The following is a 26,813-nucleotide window of genomic DNA, read 5'->3' as shown; positions in this document are numbered from 1 at the left end:
TATGTAATAGTAGATCAGCTCTTAATAACACAGAAGATGGTTACGGATGGGCAATATAAGAAATACCACAGAAATTGAATGTCCATCCCTGGGGTCACTTATACTGAGGAATAATCTATTTTTATATCATATTCAGGATAACAATAATTGCTGAACTCGGAGACCACACACTGGGAGACAGTACTGGGGAGGAAGGGGAAGAACTGGATATCTGCCAAGAAGGCATGAAGCATAATTTTGTCTTGGGATGTTTGCTATGTTAATTTTAAAGGCGTTGTGTAAATGTAAGTTGCTATTATCACTTGTGAAATTAAAGCACACAAGCATGGGCTTCATAGCCATGTCTGTTGAATGTGAGTAGATATAAATTGCTCTGTCTCTAATGAGACATGCACAAACCAATATCTCGGGATGTAACCTAACAAGTTCTACTGGGTAACATTTATAAAATCCTATCCTTGCTTTGCTTCCATCCTTTATTACTGTTCACGTAACCATCAGCAGAAATGCATATGCCTTTTTAATAAATAAGTTAATATTAATTTATCATACAAAGTACTGCTGATGATATGAATTTTTGTTGCCATCTATTTAAGTGAAGCAAAGACAATTGACCTTCATTCAAAAGGCTATAGGATTGGCAGGAATAGACCAAAAAAAACAGGACAAGGAGCAGAGCTGAATGGATTAGGGAGCTTTGAAATACATTTTGCCTCAAGGCCATGGGAAAATAACAATCATACCAGACAACAGGAAAAAAGAATTTAAAGCTGTGGCTTTCAACTCAGTTAACTCCTTGTCTACTAGAGGAACAAAATGAATGCCATAGCCCCTCACCCCTTCTTTATTTGCAGTACTGCCACTGGTGCAGCCCTAATTTTAGTGACAGCACTATAAGGTGCTGCTACCTCTGGAGGTACTGAGGCCCACCTAAAATGGTGATTTTCGCTGCTGCTTTCTGTAGCGGCACTGCTTTACCATCTTATCTGGTTGTGGCTGCCTGTACTGTACCGGTCTCCCCAGTTACTGGCAGGAACAATTATAAATAACAACTTTGAAGCAACTGCACAAAAGCAAGCTTCCACATCGACAGTGGCTTGTCTGTTGTTGGTTCCAATGCTGTGACATCCACCACTCAATATAAAAGATGCACCATCAAACACACCAGCAGCCCCGAGCTACATTGTGAAATGGCTTCTCAAAGTGGTTTTGGAATAAAGAGAGCAATATTCGAAGGATCAGCTCCATCAAACCCATTTCCAGAAAAAAAAACAGGGCACATCCATGAGAGATATATGAATGGTTCTGTCCAGGTATGAGACGGATGCCCGGATTTTAACTCACCACCCCACCCCACCTTACCCTCCTCTCCACCCCAACCTGGCAGAAACCGGGAGGTGAGGGGACAGTTAAAATGAGGTGAATGATTTACCCACTCCTTTCCCACCTCGATCTGCCCGGCTGCAATTTTAAATTACAAGCAGCACGGACACCTGCCCCACGCCGGCAGGGCTCTCTTTAAATATGCACATCGGGCTCTGATGATGTGAATGGGGCACAATCTGCTATTTTAACTGGAGGCCTAAGCGGAAGAGCAATGATGGCCTCCTTGTCCTGCTGGGAACTGGATCGTGGGCCAGAAAAAACACAGGCCGGTAAGTTTTAAAAAAAAAAGCTTTCTTGGGGCTCCCTTGACCCACTATTCCTCCCCCCACACTTACCACTTATCTGACTGCCGTGGATCATTCCCGCGGGTTCCCGGCAGCGGTCTCCTGCTACCCGAATTTTCGTTCCCACCCACCGACCGAGCAGTGATTTCTGCTGGGTTCGGGCGGGAGTTGGGGCCTGGATATGGGAATGAGGCCCGGGAGTTAAAATCTCGTGCAGGTGGTGGTGCATGGGAGCAACACCACCTGCATGTTCCCCTCCAAGTCGCACACCATCCTGACTTGGAAATATATCGCCGTTCCTTCATCGTCACTGGGCCAAAATCCTGGAACTCCCTACCTAACAGCACTGTGGGAGTACCTTCACCACACGGACTGCAGTGGTTCAAGAAAGCGGCTCACCCCCACCTTCTCAAGAGTAATTAGGGATGGACAATAAATGCTGGTCTTGCCAGCGACGCCCACATCCCATGAATGAATTTTTAAAAAAGGACTGGGGACATAAGCATAAGTTACGAAAGCATAGAACTAGGTTAGATTCTAGGGGATGCTTATCTCTGAAATAGGCTTCTGCCAGGTGCAGTGAGTGCAGATTTGCTGTAAGCATTCCAAATGGAGCGACACGAGTTCCTGAGAGTGGCCTACTCAGTGTGGACTACAAGATTCTGTCCAAAGTCATCGTCAATCAGGTCAAGCCAGTTCTGGAGGTGGTGGTTCACTCGGACCAGATCTGCGCTGCACCCAGCAGGAAAATATCTGATAGCCTGGCACTACTCAGGGATACGATCGCCTACGTATAGGACAGGAGGGGGGTGAACGCCTGACTCAACAGCTTAGGCCAGGAGAAAGCCTTTGACAGAATATCGCACACGTACATGATGGACATGCTCTCCAAAATGGGGTTTGGGGAGGGAATCCGCAATTGGATCTAACTGCTCTACACAAACATCAGTAGCGCAGTTTCAATCAACGGTTGGGAAGCTTTCTGAGTCAGGCACGGCTGTCCTCTCTCCTCCATCTTGTTTATGTGTTGTATCAAGCCCTTTGCCGAGTCCATCAGGAGGGATACGGGCATAAGAGGGATGACGATCCCAGGCAGCGGAGGCACTCAGGTCAAGGCCTCCCTGTACATGGACGATGTCGCCGTCTTCTGCTCGGATCAGCTGTCGGTCCGCAGATTGATGAGCATCTGCGACCAGTTCGAACTGGCCTCGGGGGCTAGGGTAAATCGCAGCTAGAGCGAGGCCATGTTCTTTGGGAACTGGACCGACCGATCCTTTGTCTCCTTCACCGTCAGGTCAGATTACCTGAAGGTGCTGGGGATCCGGTTCGGGGGGGCTGGGGTGTGCACCAAGAACTGGGAGGAGCTTATTGCTAAAGTAAAGAAGAAACTGGGACTGTGGGATCGATGATTCCTCTCGATCGTGGGTAAGAACCTGGTCATCAGGTGCGAGGTGCTCTCGATGTGGCTGTACGTGGCTCAGGTCTGGCCCATACCTCGCACCTGCGCCTCAACAGTCACCCAAGTCATTTTCCACTTTATCTGGAGATCAAAAATGGACAACGTCCGCAGGGATACGATGTAGAAATCTCCAGAGAAAGGGGGGGGAAACTTACCCAATCCTGATGGCCACCTTTGTCTGCGGCTGCAACAAGCTGTGCACAGACCCTCGGTACGCAAACACAGTGTCACTATATGCTGAGGTTCTATCTGTCCCCGGTGTTGCAAAGGATGGGTCTGGTCATGCTGCCACTGAACGCTTTTGACCACAAGTCGATCAGGAAGTGGTCCACACGTAACGTCCTCGAGACCCTGCAGGAAAGGAGATGGTGGATGCTGTCGGTTGGTTCCCCGAGCAGACTGTCAAAGTCATTTGGCAGAACGCCTCATCGCCAGAACTTTCAAACAAGCATCAAGACATAGCTTGGCTGGTGGTGAGAAGAGCCCTTCCCGTCACATCCTTCATGCATACCCGGTGTCTCAGTGCCAATGCACCTGTCCCCGAAGAGGCTGCGGTGGGGATGACCGTCACCCATCTCCTTCTGGAATGTGCCTTTGCTAAGAAGATCTGGAGAGAGATGCAGTGGTATCTGTCCAGGTTCGTCCCGAACAGCTCTGTAACACAGGACTCTGTGCTCTACGGACTGTTCTCAGGGATGCACCGAGACAAAAATCAACTGATGCTGGAAGACCATCAACTTGGTGAAAGACGGCCTTTGGTCTGCCTGAAATTTGCTGGTCTTCCAGTGCAAGGAGCTGTCCTCGACCGAGTGTTGCAGACTGGCACATTCCAAGGTCCAGGACAACATGCTGAGGGATACACTGAAGCTGGATGCGGCCGCTGCAAAGGCTCTGTGGGGAAAGGCCACCATTTAAAGCCCTCCTGCCACTGTGTACCGAGAGGCTAGAATCAGAGAAAAACCCCCTCGGGCAGAATGTAAAATAACAAATGAATGTAATGAAATGTAATGTACTTGTAATGTATTGTAATCAATAAGCTGTATTGACTGTAATGCAATGAGGCACCCTAGAGCGTCATGAACTGTAATTATCATGTATGATGTGTAACTGTATTGTTTGAATCATATTTGAATTGTACTTTATGTATCTTGCAAATTGTATAATCTGTATTGTCTATGTTTGAAATGTGATATGGCAACTGTACTGTATGTATCCTTACAAATTTTATGAATAAAGTGTATTTTAGAAAAAAATCTGTACATAGAAGGTAGGTGGGTCCTCCAGGATTGTGTCACCAAGTGTTATCTACATCATTAAGACCCCGATTTGGATGGGAAAGATGCCTAATGCTTATTTCAGGCAGGTGCCTCAGCTGGCCAGTGGTAGGCGTCTGTGAAAGTTACAATAGGCCGATGGTCGGGTTAACGGGGTGGTAAGGTCACAAACCCCATTTTTAAGCCCTTAGCGCCCCATTGATGATGATTTTCCCTAGTGAACATCAGCCCCGTGCTAACAGCAAATCTAGCATCCTTGCCATTTTTTTCAGTGGATCTTAATTTGCAATGAAATTGGGTATTTAACTTGTTCAAGGACTTCTTTTGCGCTTAGGTTAATAGTGCAAGTGATGAAGAGGGCACAGCAGTTGAATGTATGCAGCAAGACATGGTTGACACAATGGCACAATACACTAGAGCACCCTAGAACACAGCATCACGGAGCAATGAGGCTTGAGTGGATGTGCACCAACACTCACATAAAAGATCTCAAAGACAGTTTCAGTGTCGTGGGGCAGCTAATAATGGATTTCTGTACTTCCCCAGAGTAGGGATTGGGAAAATGGGGAGGTGGGGGGAGTGGCCACCAGATTGCTCTCTCACACTGCCTAATGGCTGGATAAGATGGGCACTGATAGAAATCCAGGAACAGAACTTCTCAGTTGATGAGTAGCACTACAGAGACCAGACAAAGGAGAGAATATTTGTTATTTTAGTAAACCCTATAAGGTTTAATAATCTGAAGGATTCCCATTCTGAGATACTTTAAAATCATGAATAAATAAATGTTTGGATCAAATTTTGACACAGGACAGGGATGACAGAGCTGGATAGGTCATACAGCCTCCACTTATTTCTATGTTATATTCCTGTTTAGTTAGGAACTTCAGCAGATAGGCGACTAGCAGTGGTAACAGTGAGTGAAACTGCCACCTCCATTTAATGTTTAATTCTTTCACCTCAGTTTGCACTGAGGCTGAAAACAGAAGGTAATGAATGAAAATATTAAGAAAGACACCCCCCAAAAAATATGATGATGACTGAAGCTCCCAAGGACAAGGCCGATGGCTTTTGACAATTCCATGTGAAGCAAAACCAATAACACAAAGGAACTAAAAAGAAGTACTATCTGTACCTTACGTTCAAGCAGCATTTAAAAACTAAAGATAATTGTCTGTGCAATGCTTGTAGAGGTCTTATATTGAGAAAGACTGGGATAAAGAACAATATTAAACAAATAATTCTTGTGTGCTATCTTTCGTTTCACAATTTTCTACTCTCCTCTCCTATACGTGCTGACTTTTGGTAGGGTACAGTTGCACAGGTGCAGCCCATATATCAGAATCTTACAATTCTTCATATGTGAGCCTAGACAGTGAGCCATTTGATCATTGGGGGCATGACAGTTAAGAGTCAATTCTGTCTTTACCTAATGTCCACACACACACACACACACACACACACTCTCTTACCAGTAGGAGTCACAATAAAGTGATCCAAAGTCAGAACCCTGGGTGATTTTTCCCTTCTGTAAATCCTGGGTGCTGAGGACAATGGCAGTGTTACTATTGCTACCCCAGACGAAATCAGCAAAGTCAACACAGATCAGGGATCAAATCTGGAACTTTCCTGGTCTGCATGGCTCTGTTCTGTACTCAATGGTATTTTTACAATTGAGCCATTGTAAGCCATCGGGTAGATATGCAAAAAGCATTTCAGAGAGAGGGGGGACAAATATGTGCACGTATATTTATATAGAAGTATGTGAATGTAGACAGCTCTATCTTGGAGAGGAAGCCATAATCAGTATGTATCATATCACTGGTTTTGGTGTTTCTGAGTATCTGATCTCAGTTAGACTGTTGGAGGCGGAGAGGCTCAGAGTGGAACTGTAAAGGCAGAAAATGACCACGAGTCAAATCAAGCCATTCTCACACACCTCCCAGCATCCAGTTGCAGAGTGGAGATTTGGGAGAAGGTTGCCTGCCTGCCTGCCTGAGTTCTCATCCACGGAATTAAGCATGCTGCAGGAGCGACGGAAATGAGTTTCTGAAGGATGGAAAAATAAAATGTTTTTCCAGAGTCTTGCTGTGTGGGAGCTCTTTACATCTCATTTAGCCAGTCATACAGCTTTCTCACTTTTAATACTCTACCTTTTTCTTCCTTTGGCCACTGTTTGTGATCTTATCTGGGGTGACACCGAGATCTGCTAACACTTTAGCTATCCCTCGAGCATCAACTCCGCAGTTTGGTGCCACGTTGGTCTCACAGCGTCTGTGGACATTCATCTTGCATACTATATAAAGGGATGGGAACATTTCATTAGCAAACAGAGGATTTATCCGTCTTTGAAACAACAACTTTGTTTTTAAAAAAGGGAAACAGGAAAAAGTTAAGAGAATTTACATTTTTGAAGACTATACCCATCATTTTGACAGAGGAGACAGTGCAATATTTACAAAGGAAAACATGAAGTGAAAAGGTGATCACTGAGCACCCCTTTCCCCAAGAAAGAAGTCAAGTCAATGGAATATATTAGATCATTTCATCGTTGGTTTCCTTTCCATTTCATCTTAATGTTCTCATCACTACAGGTTTCGGGCCAAATGAGTCAAAACAAAAAATTGTAGGATGTTGCATACTGAACCCTATCCATCGGTAATATACTGTGAAAAATGGCAACAAGAAAATGTTGGTTCTGTCCAAATGAATCTTCACAAAAGTCAAATACTCAATTAAATTCCTGAAAGTTTAATGTCAATGATGTAAAGATCCTGAAATCATCAGTCGGTCGATTTATGATAGGCACGGCAATCAGAGTTGCTGTTACTGAGAGAGTCGTCAGGACTTTTCTTCACCTTTTCAAAAGTAAAGAGTAAACTCAAAGGGAAAATCTGCTGATACCTTCTGTACTAAATCTCAAACTGAAAATCTGTCGACATTTGACTGGAAACTGCATTTTAAAAGAGGTTGGGAATATAAATGGACTCTGAACTCGAGCTGCTTAAATTGATTCCCAGGATTAGAAAAGAAATATTGAGACAGTGGCCCCGATACTTACAGGGAGGCAGTGGAGGGTTTGTGGGGTTGTAGCAGAAATGAGACATTAAACTCGGCAGGACCTCATTTGATCTTTCTTCTCCGTTTCCCAGCTGGCAGCCAGCCAGAGTGAGAGGTTGGCTGGCTGCCGGGTGGGAAGGCCTGCACTGGAAGGCCGTAGCCGGGGAGCGGAGAGGGGTGGGCGACATCTTGGGGGTGGGGGAGGGGGAAGAGATCGCGGGGGCAAAGAGATCACGGAGGGGAAGTAGTCGTGGCGGGGCGGGGGGGGGGGGGGGGGGGGAGATTGCAGGGAGACTGCAGGGAGACAAGTTCGTGGGGGGGGTGTTGGGAAGGTGGAGGATAGGATCGTGGGTCAGCCTGGATATTGGGTGAGCATCGGATCGTGAGAGGTGGGGGGGGGGGGGGAGGGGGCGTCGGTGGATCACGGGGAGGGGGGGAAGGCTCACCGTGGCTGGTTTGCATGGGGGGTTGGGGGAAGCAATCCTTCTCCTGAACCTTCTGGCCCACAAGCAGTGCTGGAAAAGCACTTACCTGCTGGATCCAGCCGACCTTGCCTCCCTTCAGCTGCCGGGTTTCCCGAGCTCTGGGAACCCCAGCCCGCAGCCGTTAAGTGTAAAAGTCTGCTAAAATCTGAGGCACGCAGCCTCTCGAGAGCTGGTTCCTCGCCCGCACCCCCAACCCTCCCCGGTTAAACCTGAAGCAGGCATGTTTGCGGCGCGTTGGGTTTCAGATTTTTCAGAATTTAACCCCCACCCCATGCGTCCCGGGGGGAGTTAAAATTTCCCCTAGTATTTCAGATGCAGTGCCCAATGCCAAATCAAACAAAATGCAGCTAAAAGCTTTCTGCCCCTAAACTGCCTCTACTAACAATATTTTAACAACTGTTAGCCATTTCTGACTTTGATTAAAGAAGGTTGGATCTGATTAGTGACCACTTAGATGCAGTTTTTTTCCAATATTTGTTAGTGAAGCAGAATGTTGCAAGGGGGAAGATTTTCTGTGTTCATTATTTGAAGAGGTTCATACAAGTATAAAGGACATGTTTCACTACAAAAGTGAATAGTGAGAATCTTCCCCCAACAGGTTTATTAAAAAATATGAAAGTTAGATTAAATTTTGTAAAATACGTGGGGTGGCGCGAACCGGGCTCAGGGAATGGTCCCTGCACGGTAAGCCCGAGGCACTCCCGATATTGGGCTTCGGGCCTTAGTTACATGAGAACGGCCAACTGCAGATGCCTGCTGGGCATCCACAGGCAGCTTGCCGGTGAAGAGGACTTCAATCTCAGGCCATTGCGTCGCCAACAATGGCCCTCGTGCAGGTCCTGGGTGAGGGGAGGAAGCAATCGGGGGGGGGGGGGGGGGCACCAAGAGAGAGGGACCAGCGCTGGCAGCATTCAGGGCAGCCCAATTTTGCATATGCAAAGGGCCTAACGCCTGTTTCAGGTGCAGGCCCTGGACGCCTCTTTTCCTGCCTTTACCAATATGGTGAATGGCGCACTTCCCATGCCGTGATGAGCGCGCGTGCCCCACCCGCCATATTGGATGCATAGGCTCCAGTTTTGCGCCTGTAAAACCGGCGAATTTCTTGGCCGTGACATCATTAGTTTCACATAACATGACTGTGCAGCACAGTTCTACAGGTACCAGCAGCAACTCGCCCAAGTGGTCATTTGTTACCTGCAAATCCCATTAGTGAGCACAATTGGGCCCTCTCCCTCCAAAATTCAGTCCAAAAGGGCCTTCCGTTTCTGTCCCTGGCAGTCCCTTAGGTTGGCGGGGTTATCGGCAGAAGCTTGCTGGGCCCCGCCTCCCTGCCGGCCTTTACATGGGGTGGGCTGGTGAAGGGGTGGCTAGCAGCCTTCCCGACAGGGGTCACTATAGTGGCACTATATTATAATAAAGCTACTTCTGAGAATCTTTATCACTTTAATATTAAGCATCTTTTTTTTTATTCATTCATGGGATGTGGCCATCACTGGCAAGGCCAGGATTTATTGCCCATCCCTAATTGCCATTGAGAAGGTGGTGGTGAGCCGCCTTCTTGTGCTGCTGCAGTCTGTGTGTTGAAGGTTTTCCCACATCTGTTTCAGCTTCACATGAGCTGAAAACCTTGGAAACTGAATGACCCGGGGAGAATAGTCATTTTTCTGGGCTTGGCAGCAGTCATAGGGTTTCTTCTTATCAGTGCTGGAGAATGGAAAACTTTTCATCTCGGGCACACAATTTCAGCAACAAGGACTCCCAGGTCAGCTGTAACACAGCTAAGGGACATATGCAACTACTACTCTGTTCCAACAATATCCCTTAACCTCACCCTCAGAAGAGCATCCTGACCGCATTAGTGGGCCATTTCTTTCCCAGTTCCTTTACAAAAGAGTCTTTGCTATACTGCTAATTTTGGCCAAGTTTTGTGGTGTAGGCCCACGCCCACCAGCAACTTGATTGAGATGACCCAAATGAATTTCACATTGGATCCTTATAGATAGCAAAGGAGACTTTCATCCCATCAGATTTGAATCCAGCTCCCAAAAGTGAAGGCTAATGTCTAACCCACTGCACAGTCCAATTCCCTAGGCAAAGGGTTAAGACACAAATTAGTGATCTGGGTCCTTTGTTGTTAAGTAACTACTGTTTCAACCCAGAAAATTGATGCTCAGGAAGCAATCTGGGAAGCTAAGGCGATGCAGAGCTGCCAATGTCAATGTAAGTTAAGAATCAATTAGTGCAAAGTCTACTCAAAGCTTTGCCTTTGATTGTTTGAACTTCTATTACATTGTAAAAGATTTGACTGTCAGGGATTTGGCAAGAAATATAAATAAATGAAACCCTCAACAACACCAATGAAACCTAATTATGCTACTTCAACCGGACTTATCCATAAGGACTTTTGACAGCACAGATGCTAAAACTCTAATCTAAGTAACTCATGAGTACAAATCTGCAAGGAAAGTATTTTTGTACCTTTCCAGTTAAAATGGAAAGCCAAGTCCTTCCCCATTCGACAGTGAAAAACACTTGGTTATAACAATCTTAATTGACCTTTTTTTGACAAAATCAATTTTCCTATCTGCTAGGGGTTGTATCTCCCTCCTTTAAGCCACTCCATGGGAAAGTGCTTCCATGTATCCCGGAATGTCTCCATTATCAATGAAAGTGGGCATGAATTCGGATAGTTCTGAGAACCGTGGAACCCGGAAAGTCACACCACTGGCTGGGTGGGAATAAGAGTACCCTGCCAGTAGCACGGCTCTGGACCTGCTCTCAGAGCAATCTGATATCATAGCTTCTGTTATCAAAACCATTTTAGGATGCGCTAGAGCACTGTCCATTAGTGATATTATAGAGTAACTTAGCAGGCAGGCTATTCAAATTTTAATGTTTATTAAACAAAATCAATCAAGGTATTGGTAAGTTATTTTTCATATAAAATGGGTGACTACTTTGAAGAAAGGGTTCCCTTAAGATTTACATTCCCCTTTAAATCAAAGAGGACCTGAGCCTGAATTACAAGTTAGTCATTTAATTGAGGTGGTTGAAACTGCAACATGTACCATGAGATCAGTCTTTAAGGAGTGTCTGCTTTAAAGATGTGTTCCCCCACAATGGAAATTCCTAACCTCCACCATACCATCAGGTTGAAACATGAAGCAGAGGAACAAAATCTTGCTCCTGCTCCTCCTGGCTCACAAGGAAACTAAAAATTTTTTTTAAAATTCTCTTCGCCCTAGTTTCTGTTCTCAGTAGGTTTGGCTGGCAAGGAAGCCACCGTTGTAAGTCCCCCACTCCATTTCAACTGCATCCCCTGCCCAAGTTAAAACTCCCCCCATCATTTCACCTTTGCCAGCTTTTCAACTCTTAATCTGCACCACAAAATGTTTTAGTTGCTCTGTCCGTCAGACACTTCACTTCTGTCTCTGTCATTTCCTTTTTGTTACAGTAGGGAAGTTCAACTGGTATAAAGCAGGCCAGTGCTAAATTTTCATACTGGTTAGCAATTACCATCAACAGAGTTAGAAAAATGGACGACCCATGAGGGAAAGAATAATTCAGGGTGCTATGTGTAGCAGTCATTAACACATTCTTTTTGAATACATTTATAATTTTGTTACGCATAGCAATCAGAGCAATTCTTCCCCATGTTGTGTTTTTCAGAGTGTGGCTGTCAAAGGTGTTGATGAGATATTAATTTTAATTTTAATGGTCTGGGATATGAATCATAGAAGTGCAGGCAGAGGGTGGGAGACGCATGGAGCAGCTTTTCACATGCATTCAACATAAGGTTGTCAAAATCTTTCAGTTTTGACCATCGTCTTTGATTATACTTAAATATATTCTTTAGTGGTTTTCAATAGTCACCCATATCGCTCCACCTTTGTAGTGTTGTACTGGTGTAAAAGCCATTTTGCATTACGAAATGCATTTTGATATTCGAGGCAGACTTTTGTTTTTGTCCATATTTGACAGAAGGCAAATCTTCTTTGATCTTTATTTATGGGGCCTTTTAATTTTGCCAACACTCTATAGAACTTGCTCAAAAATGAGCATCTGATCATTCTGCCCTTGAACAGGATTTTTTGGGTGGGTTATAATGTCCTAATATTTGAAGGCAACAAGAGGAAAGACAGGCGCAAATAAACTGATTATCCCAAATGTTGGGAAATCTCTTGAATGGAAGGTGTGATCAGGGCTGGAAAATTTCACTCTGAACTAGCTTGTAGAAAACCACATTCCAAATCCAGTAAACTAAGAAATTAAACAAGTTGTCAGTTTGTAAGCAACATAATCCTCCATCTCGGAACCTTCATCGTTCCCATCTCATCTTCCCTGCATATTTAGATCGAAGTGACCTGTTGAAGTACTTTTCTATCCCACCACATTCACAAGCTTCCAGTTTCTACCCTTCACTCACCTTCATGTGCACCATCTCAGGCTCATCTCTTCCCTTCTTATCCTGTAGTTGTCCCTTTCCATCTCTGGTGATTAGCTTTTCACACACTTATTATGTCCAATTACAGTTATACTTCTTCACACCCATTTCCAGTAAGGCTTCTGTCTTTCTCTCAGTTTCACTGTCTCCATCACACTTATTCTGAAGATTCCACTTTTGGGACCAGAGTTTCTGAATTAACGTCTTTTTCATCAACTAAAGATTTCTTTCAGCTGTAGCTGGAAAGGTCCTTGACTGTTTGCCCCATTTCCTGTGCTCCTGTTCACTTCCAGCTGCCCTTCCTGGCTCTTTTCCTTGCAACAGTGGAAAATACACTAACTGTTCATTCACTGTTCCCCCGTTGTTGTCTATTGCCTCAAATGTTCTTTCCTTATGAAACAGTAACTTTAGGTGTTCTCCCTCCAATCTTAATATACTGTATTAGTTGGTCAGTGTGGTCTCTTGTCATCGGGGAGACCGAATGCAGATGGGATGATGGGCACTTTGCTCAATGCCACCATTCTGCCTGCAAGTGACCACCCTGTGACTCGCCACCTCAACTTCCTATCCTATTGCCGCTCTGATCTCTTTGTCTTTGTCTTCCAAGACTGTTCCGACCAAGTTCATCACTATCTTCAGCAACAGTATCAGAATCCTGCAGCCCTCCAGTTTCATCACTGATTTGAGTAACTTCAGACCTCAGGTGTCCTATTTTATATTTGTGGTGGGAAGTGCTGCGGTTTCACAGGGTTTGTTGGTGTCTTGAAGGGGGAGGTAAACTGGTGTTATAACCCCTACATTTGTTTCTAGTGGGGGGTGGGGGGGAGGGGGGAGATAGTGGCCTGTCTCTTCGCTTTTTGGGTGTTGGCAACTGGCTGTGTGTTTCCAGCATTTTCTCTTTTCATCTCAGATTTCCTGTATATTGTCTTTTCACTGCCTTTCTTAACTGTTTTCACACCCTTTTAATGCCTTCTGATTGCCTCATTGAGATAATCCTCATACATTACCCATCTGTATCACCTGTTTTTCATCTTTTTAGAAAATCCTTTTTGGACATTGTAGCTCCTCCTTCTCTCCCTTTTTTATTTTCTTCAGATCAATTTGTCTTCTACTTTGCAATCTGATGAAGGGCTTACACCTGAAACATTAAACTTTCTTTTCTCTTTACAGATGCTGAGAGACGTGCTGTGTCTTTCCAGCATTTTTTTGAAGTAATGCTCCATAGGCAATGAATACATTTTCAAACTTTTTTCCAACAGTGGATAGGTCGACATGGGCTTTGTGTGATTCCTTTGAATATTCAGGAAGGGATCAGTGCAACATCTTTTTATGATTTTATTGATCGAAGAGTTCCCACTAGTTTGTAAGGTTACCCTATATACTGTACCATCTTCTCCTGAGTTTCAGAACTGGTTCAATGGTTGGAAAGGGATTTATGTCCAAGTAATCTTGTGACTCCTGATTTTATCACTCTGTGGTGATTAGACAAAAATATATGTACACTCTGGGTTATTTTTCCATAGACAATAATATCTATCACTATTTTCTGTCTTGGAGATTAGATTTTCCAGTAAGGGAATTGTATCTATGAATGGTTCCTGTGGTGAACTGTAAGATAACTTTGAACCTATTCAGTACATGGAGCCAAATAACAATTGCACTAACATACCGTATATAAGGCCTCCCAAAAGTCCACCACAAAATAACTAAAGGTCATTTGGCTATGCAATAGATTATTGTCTAATACCTCCCTAATAGCCTTGAGCAAATCTCAAGAGTTGGTTTGGGAATCTGGAGACATCTTGTGCTAGCATCATTTCAACACATCAAATATCACAAAACTCACGATGTAGAAGAGAGTTTTCTTTGTCTGTTTGTAACACCTCTCCAGTTTTGCTGGAATCTGCATTTACTGTACTCATTCAAAGATGAAATCAGTTTATACCCTTTAGGTTTAGAAATGACCTCTTCTGATTTTGGATAACAAAGCTCAAAGTGAGAGTGTTACCAATCAGTAACTCTTAATAGAGTCAAATAATTACAAAGAATTGTCATTAATTTTTATACCGGGAAAACATTTTTTGCTTATAAAACCATTCCAGTATAATTTGGGGAGGATTCTAAATGATGACAAAGGCATGGACCTTTTAAAATGACTCGATCTGCCCCTAGCCATGCAGATAGGACTAAAATCCAAATAGGTTACATGAACATCACAAAGGCAATTGTGCTAACTAAATTAAAAGAGCTCAAGGTAGGAAAAACATCAGAGCCAGACTTACTTTCTCCCAGGATGCTTAAACAAAATGGCATAGATCTAGGGTTAAAATCGCTCCTTTAATGTTTCGGGTTTGTACTCACTGGAGTGACAGAAACTTAAAGGTGAATTGATCCAGGTATTTAAGATTATTAAAGGCGGGTACATCACGCAAAAAGGCAGAGGGGCCAAAATTGCCACTGCACTGCCAGAAGTGAGTTAAAGCAACAGAATTTCCGCACACCATGATGTTACGATACTGACTCTGCTATAAATGGTGGGGTCAGCTAACTTAAATATAAGAGAAGCATACAGGCTTGTGGAAATTCAGTCTCCAATTCCTCAGATATGCTGGAGGAAGGGACGAGCAAGTGGAAAGGCAGGAAGTAAGTAAAAAATCATCCCTGAATGGTTGATAGATGTGGAGGGGAGTGGGAGGGGATCACTTTAGAAGAAGTGGATATGATACCTGCTGCTGCTTAAAGGGGCAATGGCAGCATGGAGAAAGGATGGCAGCCAGATCAAAGAGAAGAGTAGCAACTTCAGGGAGTTTTCCTCAATGCAGATACTGGGCAGGAGGGATGGGCTGTTTGGGGTCAGGGGCAGGATACCCACCAAATGAGTATTTTCTGGAGGAACATGGCTGTAGCAGTCAGTGCCACTTCCTTAACCCCCCCCCTGCCCCCCCAGGCCTCCTTTGCAGTGGAGGAAGAACTGTAATGACCTCACCAGAGCAGCCAAGGTAAGTTACCTGCTCCCCTGACCATTCCTTGCAGTCTCTTTGCGTCTAGCACTCCTTCAGTCATTACCCTCAGTGATCTTGGATGGCGCATTGAACCTTGGATTCCTTTTCCCATCCTGAGTTACCTGCTACCTAAAAATGCACCTTCCCTCGCAGTGTGCCATGTTATGAGCAAGCCTCCCTAACTCACAACACCTGTCCTTTCTTGCTTTCCCTGTTAAAATCTTATGGGTCAAACTGTTCTAACAAAAGCCTGCTCATCCTTCACTGCTATTGTCATGTTTTCACATTTTTTCTCTCTTACAGGAGAAGGCGGCTCACAATGTCTGGGTATCTCAGGCCTTGGTGGTGGTGCCCATGACACTAGACCTCTAACCGCTCATGAGGAAAAAGCTCTTTGAGCTCCATGCAACTTGATCTGTTGAGATATAAGAGGGCCAGTGGCAGCTGCAGGTTTGTCTAGACCATCTGCAGCTTGTTTGTATAATGGTTTGCGAGTGCAAACGCAGTAGCAAGAAACTTGCACTGTCAAAATAGAGGAATAGAAAGTTGCATGTGGGGAAGTGTGAGGTCATCCACTTTGGATCCAAGAAAGACAAATCGGAACATTTTCTTAATAGGGAGAGACTAGGAGATGTGGAGAAGCAATGGGATTTAGGTGTCCATATTCACAAATCACTAAAAGCCAGTGCGCAGGCAATCTAAAGGCTAATGGAATGTTGGCCTTTATCTCAAGGGGGTCGGAAAGTTATACTTCAGTTGTGCACAGCCTTGATCAAACCCCCAGTGGAGAACTGCGTTCATAGGAACATAGAAACAGGAGTAGACCATTTAGCCCCTCGAGCCTGATCCGCCATTCAATGAAATTATGGCTGTTCTGTGACCTAACTCCACATACCCGCTTTAGCCCCACACCCCTTAACACCTTTGGTTAACAAAAATCTATCAATCTCAGATTTAATATTAACAATTGAGCTAGCATCAACTGGTTGCGGTGCCCAAATCAACAGTTTCGGGCACCGCACCTCAGGAAGGATATGTTGGCCTTGGAGAGGGTACAGCGCAGATTCACCAGAATCATACCAGAGCTTAACGGGTTAAATTATGAGGACAGGTCGGATAAACTTTGTGTGTATTTCCTTGAGTTTAGAAGGTTGAGGGGTGATCTAAATGAGATGTTTAAAATGATAAAAGGGATTCGATGGTGCAGATACAGAGAAACTATTTCTTCTAGTGGAGGAATCCAGAACAAGGGGGCATAATCTTAAAATTAGAGTTAGGCCATTTAGAAGTGAAATCCGGAAGCATTTTTTCACACAAAGGGTGGCGGAAATCTGAAACTCGCTCCCCAAAGAGCTATGGATGCTGGGTCAATTGAAATTTTTCAGACTGAGATTGAGTTTTTGTTAGTTAAAGGTATCGATAGTTATGGGGAAAAAGTGCGTAGTTGAGATACAGATCAGCCATGACCTGATAGAATGGCAGAACAGGCTCGAGAGGCTGAACAGCTTACTCCTGTTTCTATATTCGTAAAAACTACAGAGGAACTGTCAGGGAGCTCATTTTCTTTTCCTTTAGATAGTCCAAGGCAAGATGCACTGAGGAGGAAGAAGGGGTAAGCAGCCTTCCACCTCTGCTCAACCAACCATATCCTCAGCACTCATTCATTTACCCCTTCTCTCCCACTCACTCACCAGCCCAGATAAATCCACCCAGGGGACTGCAGATAGTTCCAATGAGGGTTTTTCACTGGGGAGACACAACACACAAGGATGCCGGAAGACTCAGAGGTGAAAGTGGGATCTCACAATGGGGAGCAGATGCTCCACAGAAATCAGCTTCTAGCTCCTGAGCCCGCGGGCTCAGATCTCTGGCGTCCTGTTGTAAAAAGAAGGATGCTGGATGAGTATAACACTCCCATGGAGACACTGAGGACCATTTTATAGGCCTAAATCTAATGTAACATCTGCTCTAGTGTTTGGGTGTACCGTTAAGAAGCAGCCTCTCGTCGCCGTAAATAAATTAGTTGCATTTTCACCCCTTCTTTCTGGTTGGCCCTGGTCTGACGACAATACTCAAATGTCATGTGACTTTTTTCTATATTATAATATCCTGCAGACTTAATTGCCTCAACAGCTCTCTATTGACCTATTCACCTTGAGTTGCTGATTGACATCAGAATCCAAGTATTACTGTTTTCCTAATCATTACTAATTTCCACACACGTTGCTTCTGCCACCTCCTCTTCTGTTGTTTTAGCTGATCTTCTAATACTCTTTGTATTATCCTATAAAGGTAACGGCATCACTTAATTTAGTTAACAGCTCCATTTTTGCAGATCATTCCATACACTTTTATCTCCATCTTTTCTCCGTATTTTAACCAGCTGCATACACGTCCAACTCAAATTATTCTTAAAATTCCTTTCATTAGTAATAAAACATTTAAGCTTCTCCTGCAACACACTCTTATCCCTATTTTTATTTCTTTCCTTTGCTCTAAATATTATCTCCTCTTACTTCTTGAGCGCTCTCAATTATTTGCACCCAAAATATTAGCCCAATGTAAAAAAATCTTTTATACTGAGGATTAATTTCTCATGACCTTGAAAATCTCTGGTTAAAAAAACTGCATAAATTTGATTGCTCTGCATTTTACTGCCATCTGGTGGGAGATGTTGGTACAGTCCCAGTTTTACATTCTTCCTGCAATAACCCAAATCATTACAGCAAAAATAGCATGCATTACATCGTGCCTTTAACGTAGTAAAACGTCCCAAGGTGCTTCACAGGAGCGTTATCAAACAAAATTTGACTCCGCGCCGTATAAGGAGATACTTGGACAGGTGACCAGAAGCTTGCTCAAAAAGGTAGGTTTTAAGGAGTGTCTTAAAGAAAGAGAGAGATAGAGAGGCGTGAGAGGTTTACACAATGAGCTCAAGCTGTTTGAAACTGGAAACTCTCATTATTTTTAAGTTAGATCACTTTGTTGTACAGCAGCCATGTTTCCTTTTCATTGTTGGTGTCACATGTTAGTAACATTATCACGACAGTAATACTTTTCCAACATGAATGAAATTTTTGTGACATGGGTAATGTTACGTTATTGCATATTTATGAACAAATCTTACTTGTTTAGCTTTCCAAAGCTTTTCTGAACACCTTTGTGTGAGTAACAGACTGGCGGATTCCATTTGGTGGAAATTGGTTTGCCTCGACACTGAGGTCACAATGTAAACGCAGCTTGAACCTGGCATCCGTACCCAACCTGACACCAGAAGTAAGCTGAATGAGACTCTCTGGAGGAGGCAATTTCACTCTGGTTTGCTTGGAAGTCTGTTTGTGACATACACTATTAATTTTGTTCTCATAGAAAAGTGCTGTCATAGTGACTTAAATTGTTGACGATAACATCACTTTGGTTTCTTTCACTCCTAAGATGTGACATCATTTCTATAACTGCACTTGTTCAATGACAAATATAGGAACAGGAGTAGGCCATTCAGCCCCTCGAGCCTGTTCCACCATTCATTTAGAACATGGCTGATCTGTATCTTAACTCCATCTACCTGCCTTGGTTCCGTAACCCTTAATATCCCTGCCTAACTAAAATCTATCAAACTCAGTTTTGAAATTTTCAATTGACCTAGCCTCAATAGCGTTTTGGTGGAGAGAGTTCCAGATTTCCACTACCCTTTGTGTGAATAAGCGCTTTCTCACACCATCCCTGAACGGCCCAGCTCTAATTTTAAGGTTATGTCCCTTTGTTCTGGACTCTCCCACCAGAGGGAATAGTTTCTCTCAATTATACCACCCCTTAATCTTCTATATTCAAGCGAATACAAGCCTAGTTTACGCAAATGTCCTCATAACTTAACCCTTTTAGTCCCGGTATCATTCTGGTGAATCTGTGTTGCACTCCTTCAAAGGCCAATATATCCTTCCTGAAGTGCGGTGCCCAGAACTGAATGCAGTACTCCAGACTGGCTCTAACTAACCAGGGTTCTGTACAGCTGTAACATAACTTCCACTCCATTGTATATCAGCCCTCTTGATATAACGGCCAACATTCCATTTACCTTTTTAATTATTTTTTATACCTATCCACTAGCTTTGTGATTTCTGTACTTGAACACCTAAAGCTCTCTGCTCATCTACAGTCCCTAGCTTCTCACCATTTAGAAAATACTCTGATCTGTCTTTCTTAGGTCCAAAGCGGATGACCTCACACTTTCCCACGTTGAACTCCATCTGCCACAGTTTTGCCCACTCACTTAATCTATCAATGTCCTTTTGCAACTTTCTGTTCCCATCTACACCATTTACTGCACCACCTAACTTAGTGTCGTCAGCAAACTTAGATATGTGGTTCTCTATTCCTTCATCCAAGTCATTTAGAAATATGGTGAAAAGCTGCGGCCCCAGTACAAATCCCTGGGGGACACCACTTTTCACATCCTGCCTTTAAGTACATACTCATTATCCCTACTCTCTGTCTCCTACCTTCTAATCAATTCCCTATAAAAGCCAATAGGTTGCCTCCAATTCCATTCGCTCTCATTTTTGTTAACAGTCTCTTATGTGGAACCTTGTTGAATGCCTTCTGGAAGTCTATATAAATAACATCCATAGACAGTCCCTTATCTACCACATTAATTACCGCCTCAAAAAATTCAACTAGATTCGTTAGACGTGACTTACCCCTTACAAATCCATGCTGGCTCTCCCTGACCCAGTAATACAAGTTGTACATGGCTGGAGGGTATGTATTTTGCCAATGCTCCTTTAGTTTTTATTTGTATATGTATCAGACTATGCTGCAGTGGTAACATATTCAACGTTCTGTAATTTCCAGAGACATAGCGCACTAGCAAAATAAAAGTTATATTACACATATAGATGACGTGGTGTGGCATTGGGTTACAGCACCAACATGCATTGCAATAAAGGGTGGATCAGTGGAGGAGAAGGAACATGTTTGATCCCTGCAGTGGGGAGTTGCCAATAACACCAGTACCTCTGAAGTGATAATTAACAGCCATTTACACCTCATAACATGTAGGTTTTTCATAAATTTTACATTAATTGGTGGAAAATGTCAGTTAGTCTAAATTTTACTTTCTGTTTTCTTTATTTCTGCTTTAAATGTCCAAATGACAGCTGGTATTCCCCCTGCTCCCTGAGGGAGCTGATACTGGATTCAAATGCTTACAGAGCAGTTTCACCTATACCAAGGACCATGGTGATAGTATGTCCAGATTATAGTAAAGACCATGGTGATAGTATGTCCAGATTATAGTAAAGACCATGGTGATAGTATGTCCAGATTATAGTAAGGACCATGGTGATAGTATGTCCAGATTATAATGAGGTCCATGGTGATAGTATGTCCAGATTATAATAAGGACCATGGTGATAGTATGTCCAGATTATAGTAAGGACCATGGTGATAGTATGTCCAGATTATAGTAAAGACCATGGTGATAGTATGTCCAGATTATAGTAAGGACCATGGTGATAGTATGTCCAGATTATAATAAGGACCATGGTGATAGTATGTCCAGATTATAGTAAAGACCATGGTGATAGTATGTCCAGATTATAGTAAGGACCATGGTGATAGTATGTCCAGATTATAGTAAGGACCATGGTGATAGTATGTCCAGATTATAATAAGGACCATGGTGATAGTATGTCCAGATTATAGTAAAGACCATGGTGATAGTATGTCCAGATTATAGTAAGGACCATGGTGATAGTATGTCCAGATTATAGTAAGGACCATGGTGATAGTATGTCCAGATTATAATGAGGTCCATGGTGATAGTATGTCCAGATTATAATAAGGACCATGGTGATAGTATGTCCAGATTATAATGAGGTCCATGGTGATAGTATGTCCAGATTATAGTAAAGACCATGGTGATAGTATGTCCAGATTATAGTAAAGACCATGGTGATAGTATGTCCAGATTATAATGAGGTCCATGGTGATAGTATGTCCAGATTATAATAAGGACCATGGTGATAGTATGTCCAGATTATAGTAAAGGCCATGGTGATAGTATGTCCAGATTATAATAAGGACCATGGTGATAGTATGTCCAGATTATAATAAGGACCATGGTGATAGTATGTCCAGATTATAGTAAGGACCATGGTGATAGTATGTCCAGATTATAATGAGGTCCATGGTGATAGTATGTCCAGATTATAATAAGGACCATGGTGATAGTATGTCCAGATTATAATAAGGACCATGGTGATAGTATGTCCAGATTATAATAAGGACCATGGTGATAGTATGTCCAGATTATAGTAAAGACCATGGTGATAGTATGTCCAGATTATAATGAGGTCCATGGTGATAGTATGTCCAGATTATAATAAGGACCATGGTGATAGTATGTCCAGATTATAGTAAAGGCCATGGTGATAGTATGTCCAGATTATAATAAGGACCATGGTGATAGTATGTCCAGATTATAATAAGGACCATGGTGATAGTATGTCCAGATTATAGTAAGGACCATGGTGATAGTATGTCCAGATTATAGTAAAGACCATGGTGATAGTATGTCCAGATTATAATGAGGTCCATGGTGATAGTATGTCCAGATTATAATAAGGACCATGGTGATAGTATGTCCAGATTATAGTAAAGACCATGGTGATAGTATGTCCAGATTATAGTAAAGACCATGGTGATAGTATGTCCAGATTATAGTAAGGACCATGGTGATAGTATGTCCAGATTATAATAAGGACCATGGTGATAGTATGTCCAGATTATAGTAAAGACCATGGTGATAGTATGTCCAGATTATAGTAAAGAACGATAGTTATAGTATGTCTCATATTCATTCGTGGATGAGCCACAATTTCCTCCAATTAAACCATTATTTTCAGCTGCAGCCCAAAACTCCATGCCCTCGCTACTGATTCCAACCTCTCACCGGCCATTGTCTCAGGCAGAATGGACTCTAACACAACTGCTTCACCTTCACTAAGAGGTTGGGTAATAATAGGCCAAGCTGAATCCTTATGTGGAATCTATAATTAAGGACAGAGTGACTGAGCACTTAGAGAAATTTGAGCTGATTAGAGAGAGTCAACATGGATCTGTAAAGGGTAGGTCATGCCTAATGAAACTAATTGAATTTTTTGAGGAAGTAACTAAAGTAGTAGACAGGGGAATGTCTATGGATGTCGTTTATGTGGACTTCCAGAAGGCATTTGATAACGTTCCACATAAGGAACTGTTAGCTAAAATTAAAGTTCATGGAATTGAAGGCAAATTATTGGCCTAGTTAGGAGACTGGTTAGATGGTAGAAGACAGAGAATGGGGATAATGGGTATGCACTCGAAATGGAACGAAGTGACTAGTGATGTCCCACAATGATCTGTTCTGGGGCCTCAACTATTCATTATATTTGTTAATGACTTAAGTAACACAACAGAGAGACATTTATCCAAGTTTGCCAATGATTCAAAGATTGGTGACATAGTAAGTAGTGTAAACGGTAGCACAAAATTACAGAGACATTGATAGATTGAGTGAGTGGGCAAAACTGTGGCAAATGAATTTCAACGTGGGTAAGTGTGAGGTCATCCATTTTGGACCAAAAAAGAATAGCTCCGAGTATTTTTTGAACGGTGAAATGCGAGGAACAGTGGAGGTCCAAAGAGATTTAGGAGTCCATGTACACAGATCACTAAAATGGTACAAAAAATAATTAAAAAGACTAATGGAATGTTAGCTTTTATAACTAGAGGGCTAGAATATAAAATGGAGGAAGTTTTGCTACAGCTATACAAAGCCCTGGTTAGACCACATCTGGAATACTGTGTACAGTTCTGGGTACGGTATCTTAGAAAGGAGATATTGGCCTTAGAAGGAGTGCAGCACAGATTCACCAGAATGTTACCAGGGCTCCAAGGGTTAGATTATGAGAAGACATTACATAAATTAGGCTTGTATTCCCTGGAATATAGAAGATTAATGGGTGATTTGATTGAGGTTTTTAGGATTTTGAAAGGAATTGATACGGTAGATAGAGAGAAACTTTTTCCGCTGATAGGGAAGTCTAGGACAGAGGACATAACCTTAAAATCAGAGCCAGGCCATTCAGGAAAGAAGTTAGGAAACACTTCTTCATGCAAAGGGTGGCAGAAGTGTGGAACTCTCTCACACAAAATGTAGTAGATGCTAGTTCAATTAATAATTTTAAACCTGAGGTCGACAGATTTTTGCTAGCCAAGGGTATTAAGCGATAGGGAGACAAGGCGGGCGGATGGAGTTAGGTTACAGATCAGCCGTGATCTCAGTGAATGGGGGAACAGGCTCGAGAGGCTAAATGGCCTACTCCTGTTCCTATGTTCTTATGTGGAGGATAGTCGGCCCTAGGCCTCCTACTTGCTGGCTAAGAATGGTATTGATGGAGCCCTGGACTGAAAACTCCCCATTGTAGGAGAAACGTCCCCTTTAAGATTTAGAAACTTTCTTCCATTTAAAAACTATGTGCAGTCATTTTGTGGTACAGAATACCTGTACACGTGACTATACGTGCAGCAGATTTACTGGCATTTGTTGACTAAAGAGTAAAGCTCACAAATCTGGAAACAGAGGCTTGTTCTGAGACATCTTTCCCTACAGAAGACAACCAACCACCAGCCAAGTAAAGTGTGTCACACACTGCCACCTGCAGGAAAAACAAGGCACTGCTTCAGTGCAAACATTAAATTAATTTATTTTCCCCTTGCAATTTGTAACATCAATTCAAAGTGGGGAACTCCTAATACTTAATACCATGGAGCGGATATTTTTCTATTGCTTTTATCTTTACTTACTTTAACAGGGTGTAAGACAATTTTGAAGTAGAATTTGTGAAAATTCTCCTCCACATGGTGTTCAGCATGGCCCATTTTTACTTTTGTTTCCAGATTTGTGAGCTCTACTCTATAACCTGTTGCAGATGTAGTCACGTGTAGAGGTGTTGGTGTAATAGAGAGTCCATTCACCCACACAATAGAACACAACAGTAACAATAACTACTTGCATTTATATAGCGCCTTTAACATGGAAAAATGTCCCAAGGCGCTTCACGGGCGTGTAATCAGACAAAAATGTATGCCGAGCCAAAGTAGGAGATACGAGATGGGGTGACCAAAAGCTTGGTCAAAGAGGTGGGTTTAAGGAGGGTCTTAAGAAAGAGTGGGAGGTGGAGAGGCGGAGTGGTTTAGAGTAGGAATTTCAGCGTGTAGGACTTAGATGGCTGTAGCCATGACACCAATGCCCGAGTCAGAGGAATAGAGAGTTTTTGAGGGGGGGAGGAGCGGGGTGGTGGTGAGTTGTAGGGCTGGAGAAGGTTACAGAGATGGGGACGAGCAAGGGCATGAAGGGATTTAAACACGAGGATGAGAATTTTAAATTGAAGGGCTTGGGGACGCCGAGAGGCCATGTGGGTCAGCGAGCACAGGGGTGATGGATGAGCAGGACCTGCTGTGGGATAGGATATAGGCAGCAGAGTTTTGTATGAGCTGAAGTTTACAGAGGGTGCAGAATGGGAGGCTGGACAGAAGAGCATCGTCAAGGCTGGAGGTGTCAAAGGATGAGGGTTTCAGCATCAGATGGGCTGATGTAGGGGCGGAGGCGGCCAATGTTATGGAGGCAGAATTAGGTGATCTTTGTGATGGAGAATATATGTGGTCAGAAATTCAGCTTGGGGTGAATAGGACACCGAGATTGCAAATGGTCTGGTTCAATGGCTGGGGGGGAGGGGTGGCGAGTGGTAATTAAATCGTAGTGAGGGCATGGAGTTTGTGACAGGTGCTGAAGATAATGGTTTCAACCTTTTGAATGTTTAACTGGGGGAAATTGCGGCTCATCTTCGACTGGATATTAGGCAAGCAGTTTGACAACACAAAGGCACTCGAGTAGTCGAAAGAGGGAGTGGATTGGGAGAGCTGGTGTTGTCAATGTACATGTGGAAGCTGACTCCATCTCTATGGATGATATTACCAAGGGCAGCATGTAGATGAGGGGGTCAAGGATAGATCCTTGGGGGACTCCGGAGGTAATGCTGCAGGGATGGGAAAAAAATCTATTGCTGGAGATGCTCTGGCTACAATCAGATAGTTAAGAGTTGAACCAAGCAAGGACTATCCCACTGAGATGGACAATGGAGGAAAGGCATTGGGGGAAGATGGTGCGGTCAACTGTGTCAAAGGTTGCAGAGAGGTTGAGAAGAGTGAGGAGGGATAACACACCATGGTTACAGTCACAGAGGATGTCATTTATGACTTTGATTACAGCCATTTCAATGCTGTGGCAGGATGGAAAGATTCAAACATGAAGTTGCGGGAAACATAGGCACGAATTTAGGAGGCAACAATATGTTCGTGGACTTTGGAGAGGAAAGGGAGGTTGGAGATGGAGTGGTAGTTTGCAAGGACCATGGGGCCAAGGACAGGTTTTTTGAGGAGGGGGTGAGGAGGGGGACAGTACCTGAGGAGAGGGAACTGTTTACAATGTCAGCTAAAATGCAGACCAGGAAGGGAACGACTTAGATGACAGGATAGAGAGCCACATATCCAAGTTTGCCGACGACACAAAGATAGGCAGCATTATAAGTAGTGTTGATGGAAGCATAAAATTACAGCGAGATATTAATACATTAAGCAAATGTGTAAAACTGTGGATTTCAATGTAGGCAAGTGTGAGGTCATCCACTTTGGACCTAAAAAGGATAGATCAGAGTACTTTCTAAATGGTGAAAAGCTCAAAGCAGTGGAGGTCCAAAGAGACTGAGGAGTCCATGTACATAGGTCATCAAAATGTCATGGACAAGTACAGAAAATAATCAAAAAGGCTAATGGAATGCTGGCTTTTATATCTAGAGGACTTGAATACAAGAGGGTAGAAGTTTTGCTACAGCTTTACAAAGCCTTGGTTAGACCACAACTGGAGTACAGTGTTCAGTTCTGGGCACCACACCTTAGGAAGGATATATTGGCCTTGGACGGTGTGCAGCGTAGATTTATTAGAATGATAGCTGGACTCCAAGGGTTAAATTATGAGGAGAGATTACACAAACTAGGGTTGTATTCCCTGGAATTTAGAAGATTAAGGGGTGATTTGATCGAAGTTTTCAAGATATTAAGGGGAACTGATAGGGTAGATCGAGAGAAACTATCTTCACTGGTTGGGGAGTCTAGGACTAGGGGACATAGCCTACAAATTAGAGCCAGGACTTTCAGGAGTGAAGTTAGGAAACACTTCTGCAGGCAAAGGGTGATAGAAGTTTGGAACTCTCTTCCACAAACGGCAGTTGATGCAAGCACAATTGTTAATTTTAAATCTGAGATTGATAGATTTTTGTTATCCAAAGGTATTAAGAGATATGGAGCTAAGGCAGATATA

At 43.2% G+C, this 26,813-nt stretch overlaps 1 protein-coding gene across 2 annotated transcripts in view; it reads right to left on the bottom strand.

The window, feature by feature from the left end:
- prkcea (protein kinase C, epsilon a) overlaps window positions 1–26,813 on the bottom strand; it is a 481,020-nt gene that overhangs the window by 161,006 nt on the left and 293,201 nt on the right. For both annotated transcript variants that reach the window (XM_067988786.1, XM_067988787.1), the window contains one exon: window positions 6,557–6,699. In XM_067988786.1, the coding sequence (XP_067844887.1) occupies window positions 6,557–6,699 (143 nt within the window). The remainder of the gene's footprint in view (window positions 1–6,556; window positions 6,700–26,813) is intronic.

This window comes from Heptranchias perlo, chromosome 8 (assembly GCF_035084215.1).
Source record: "Heptranchias perlo isolate sHepPer1 chromosome 8, sHepPer1.hap1, whole genome shotgun sequence".
NCBI classification, from domain to species: domain Eukaryota; kingdom Metazoa; phylum Chordata; class Chondrichthyes; order Hexanchiformes; family Hexanchidae; genus Heptranchias; species Heptranchias perlo.
This window is presented reverse-complemented; position numbering and strand designations above follow the sequence as displayed.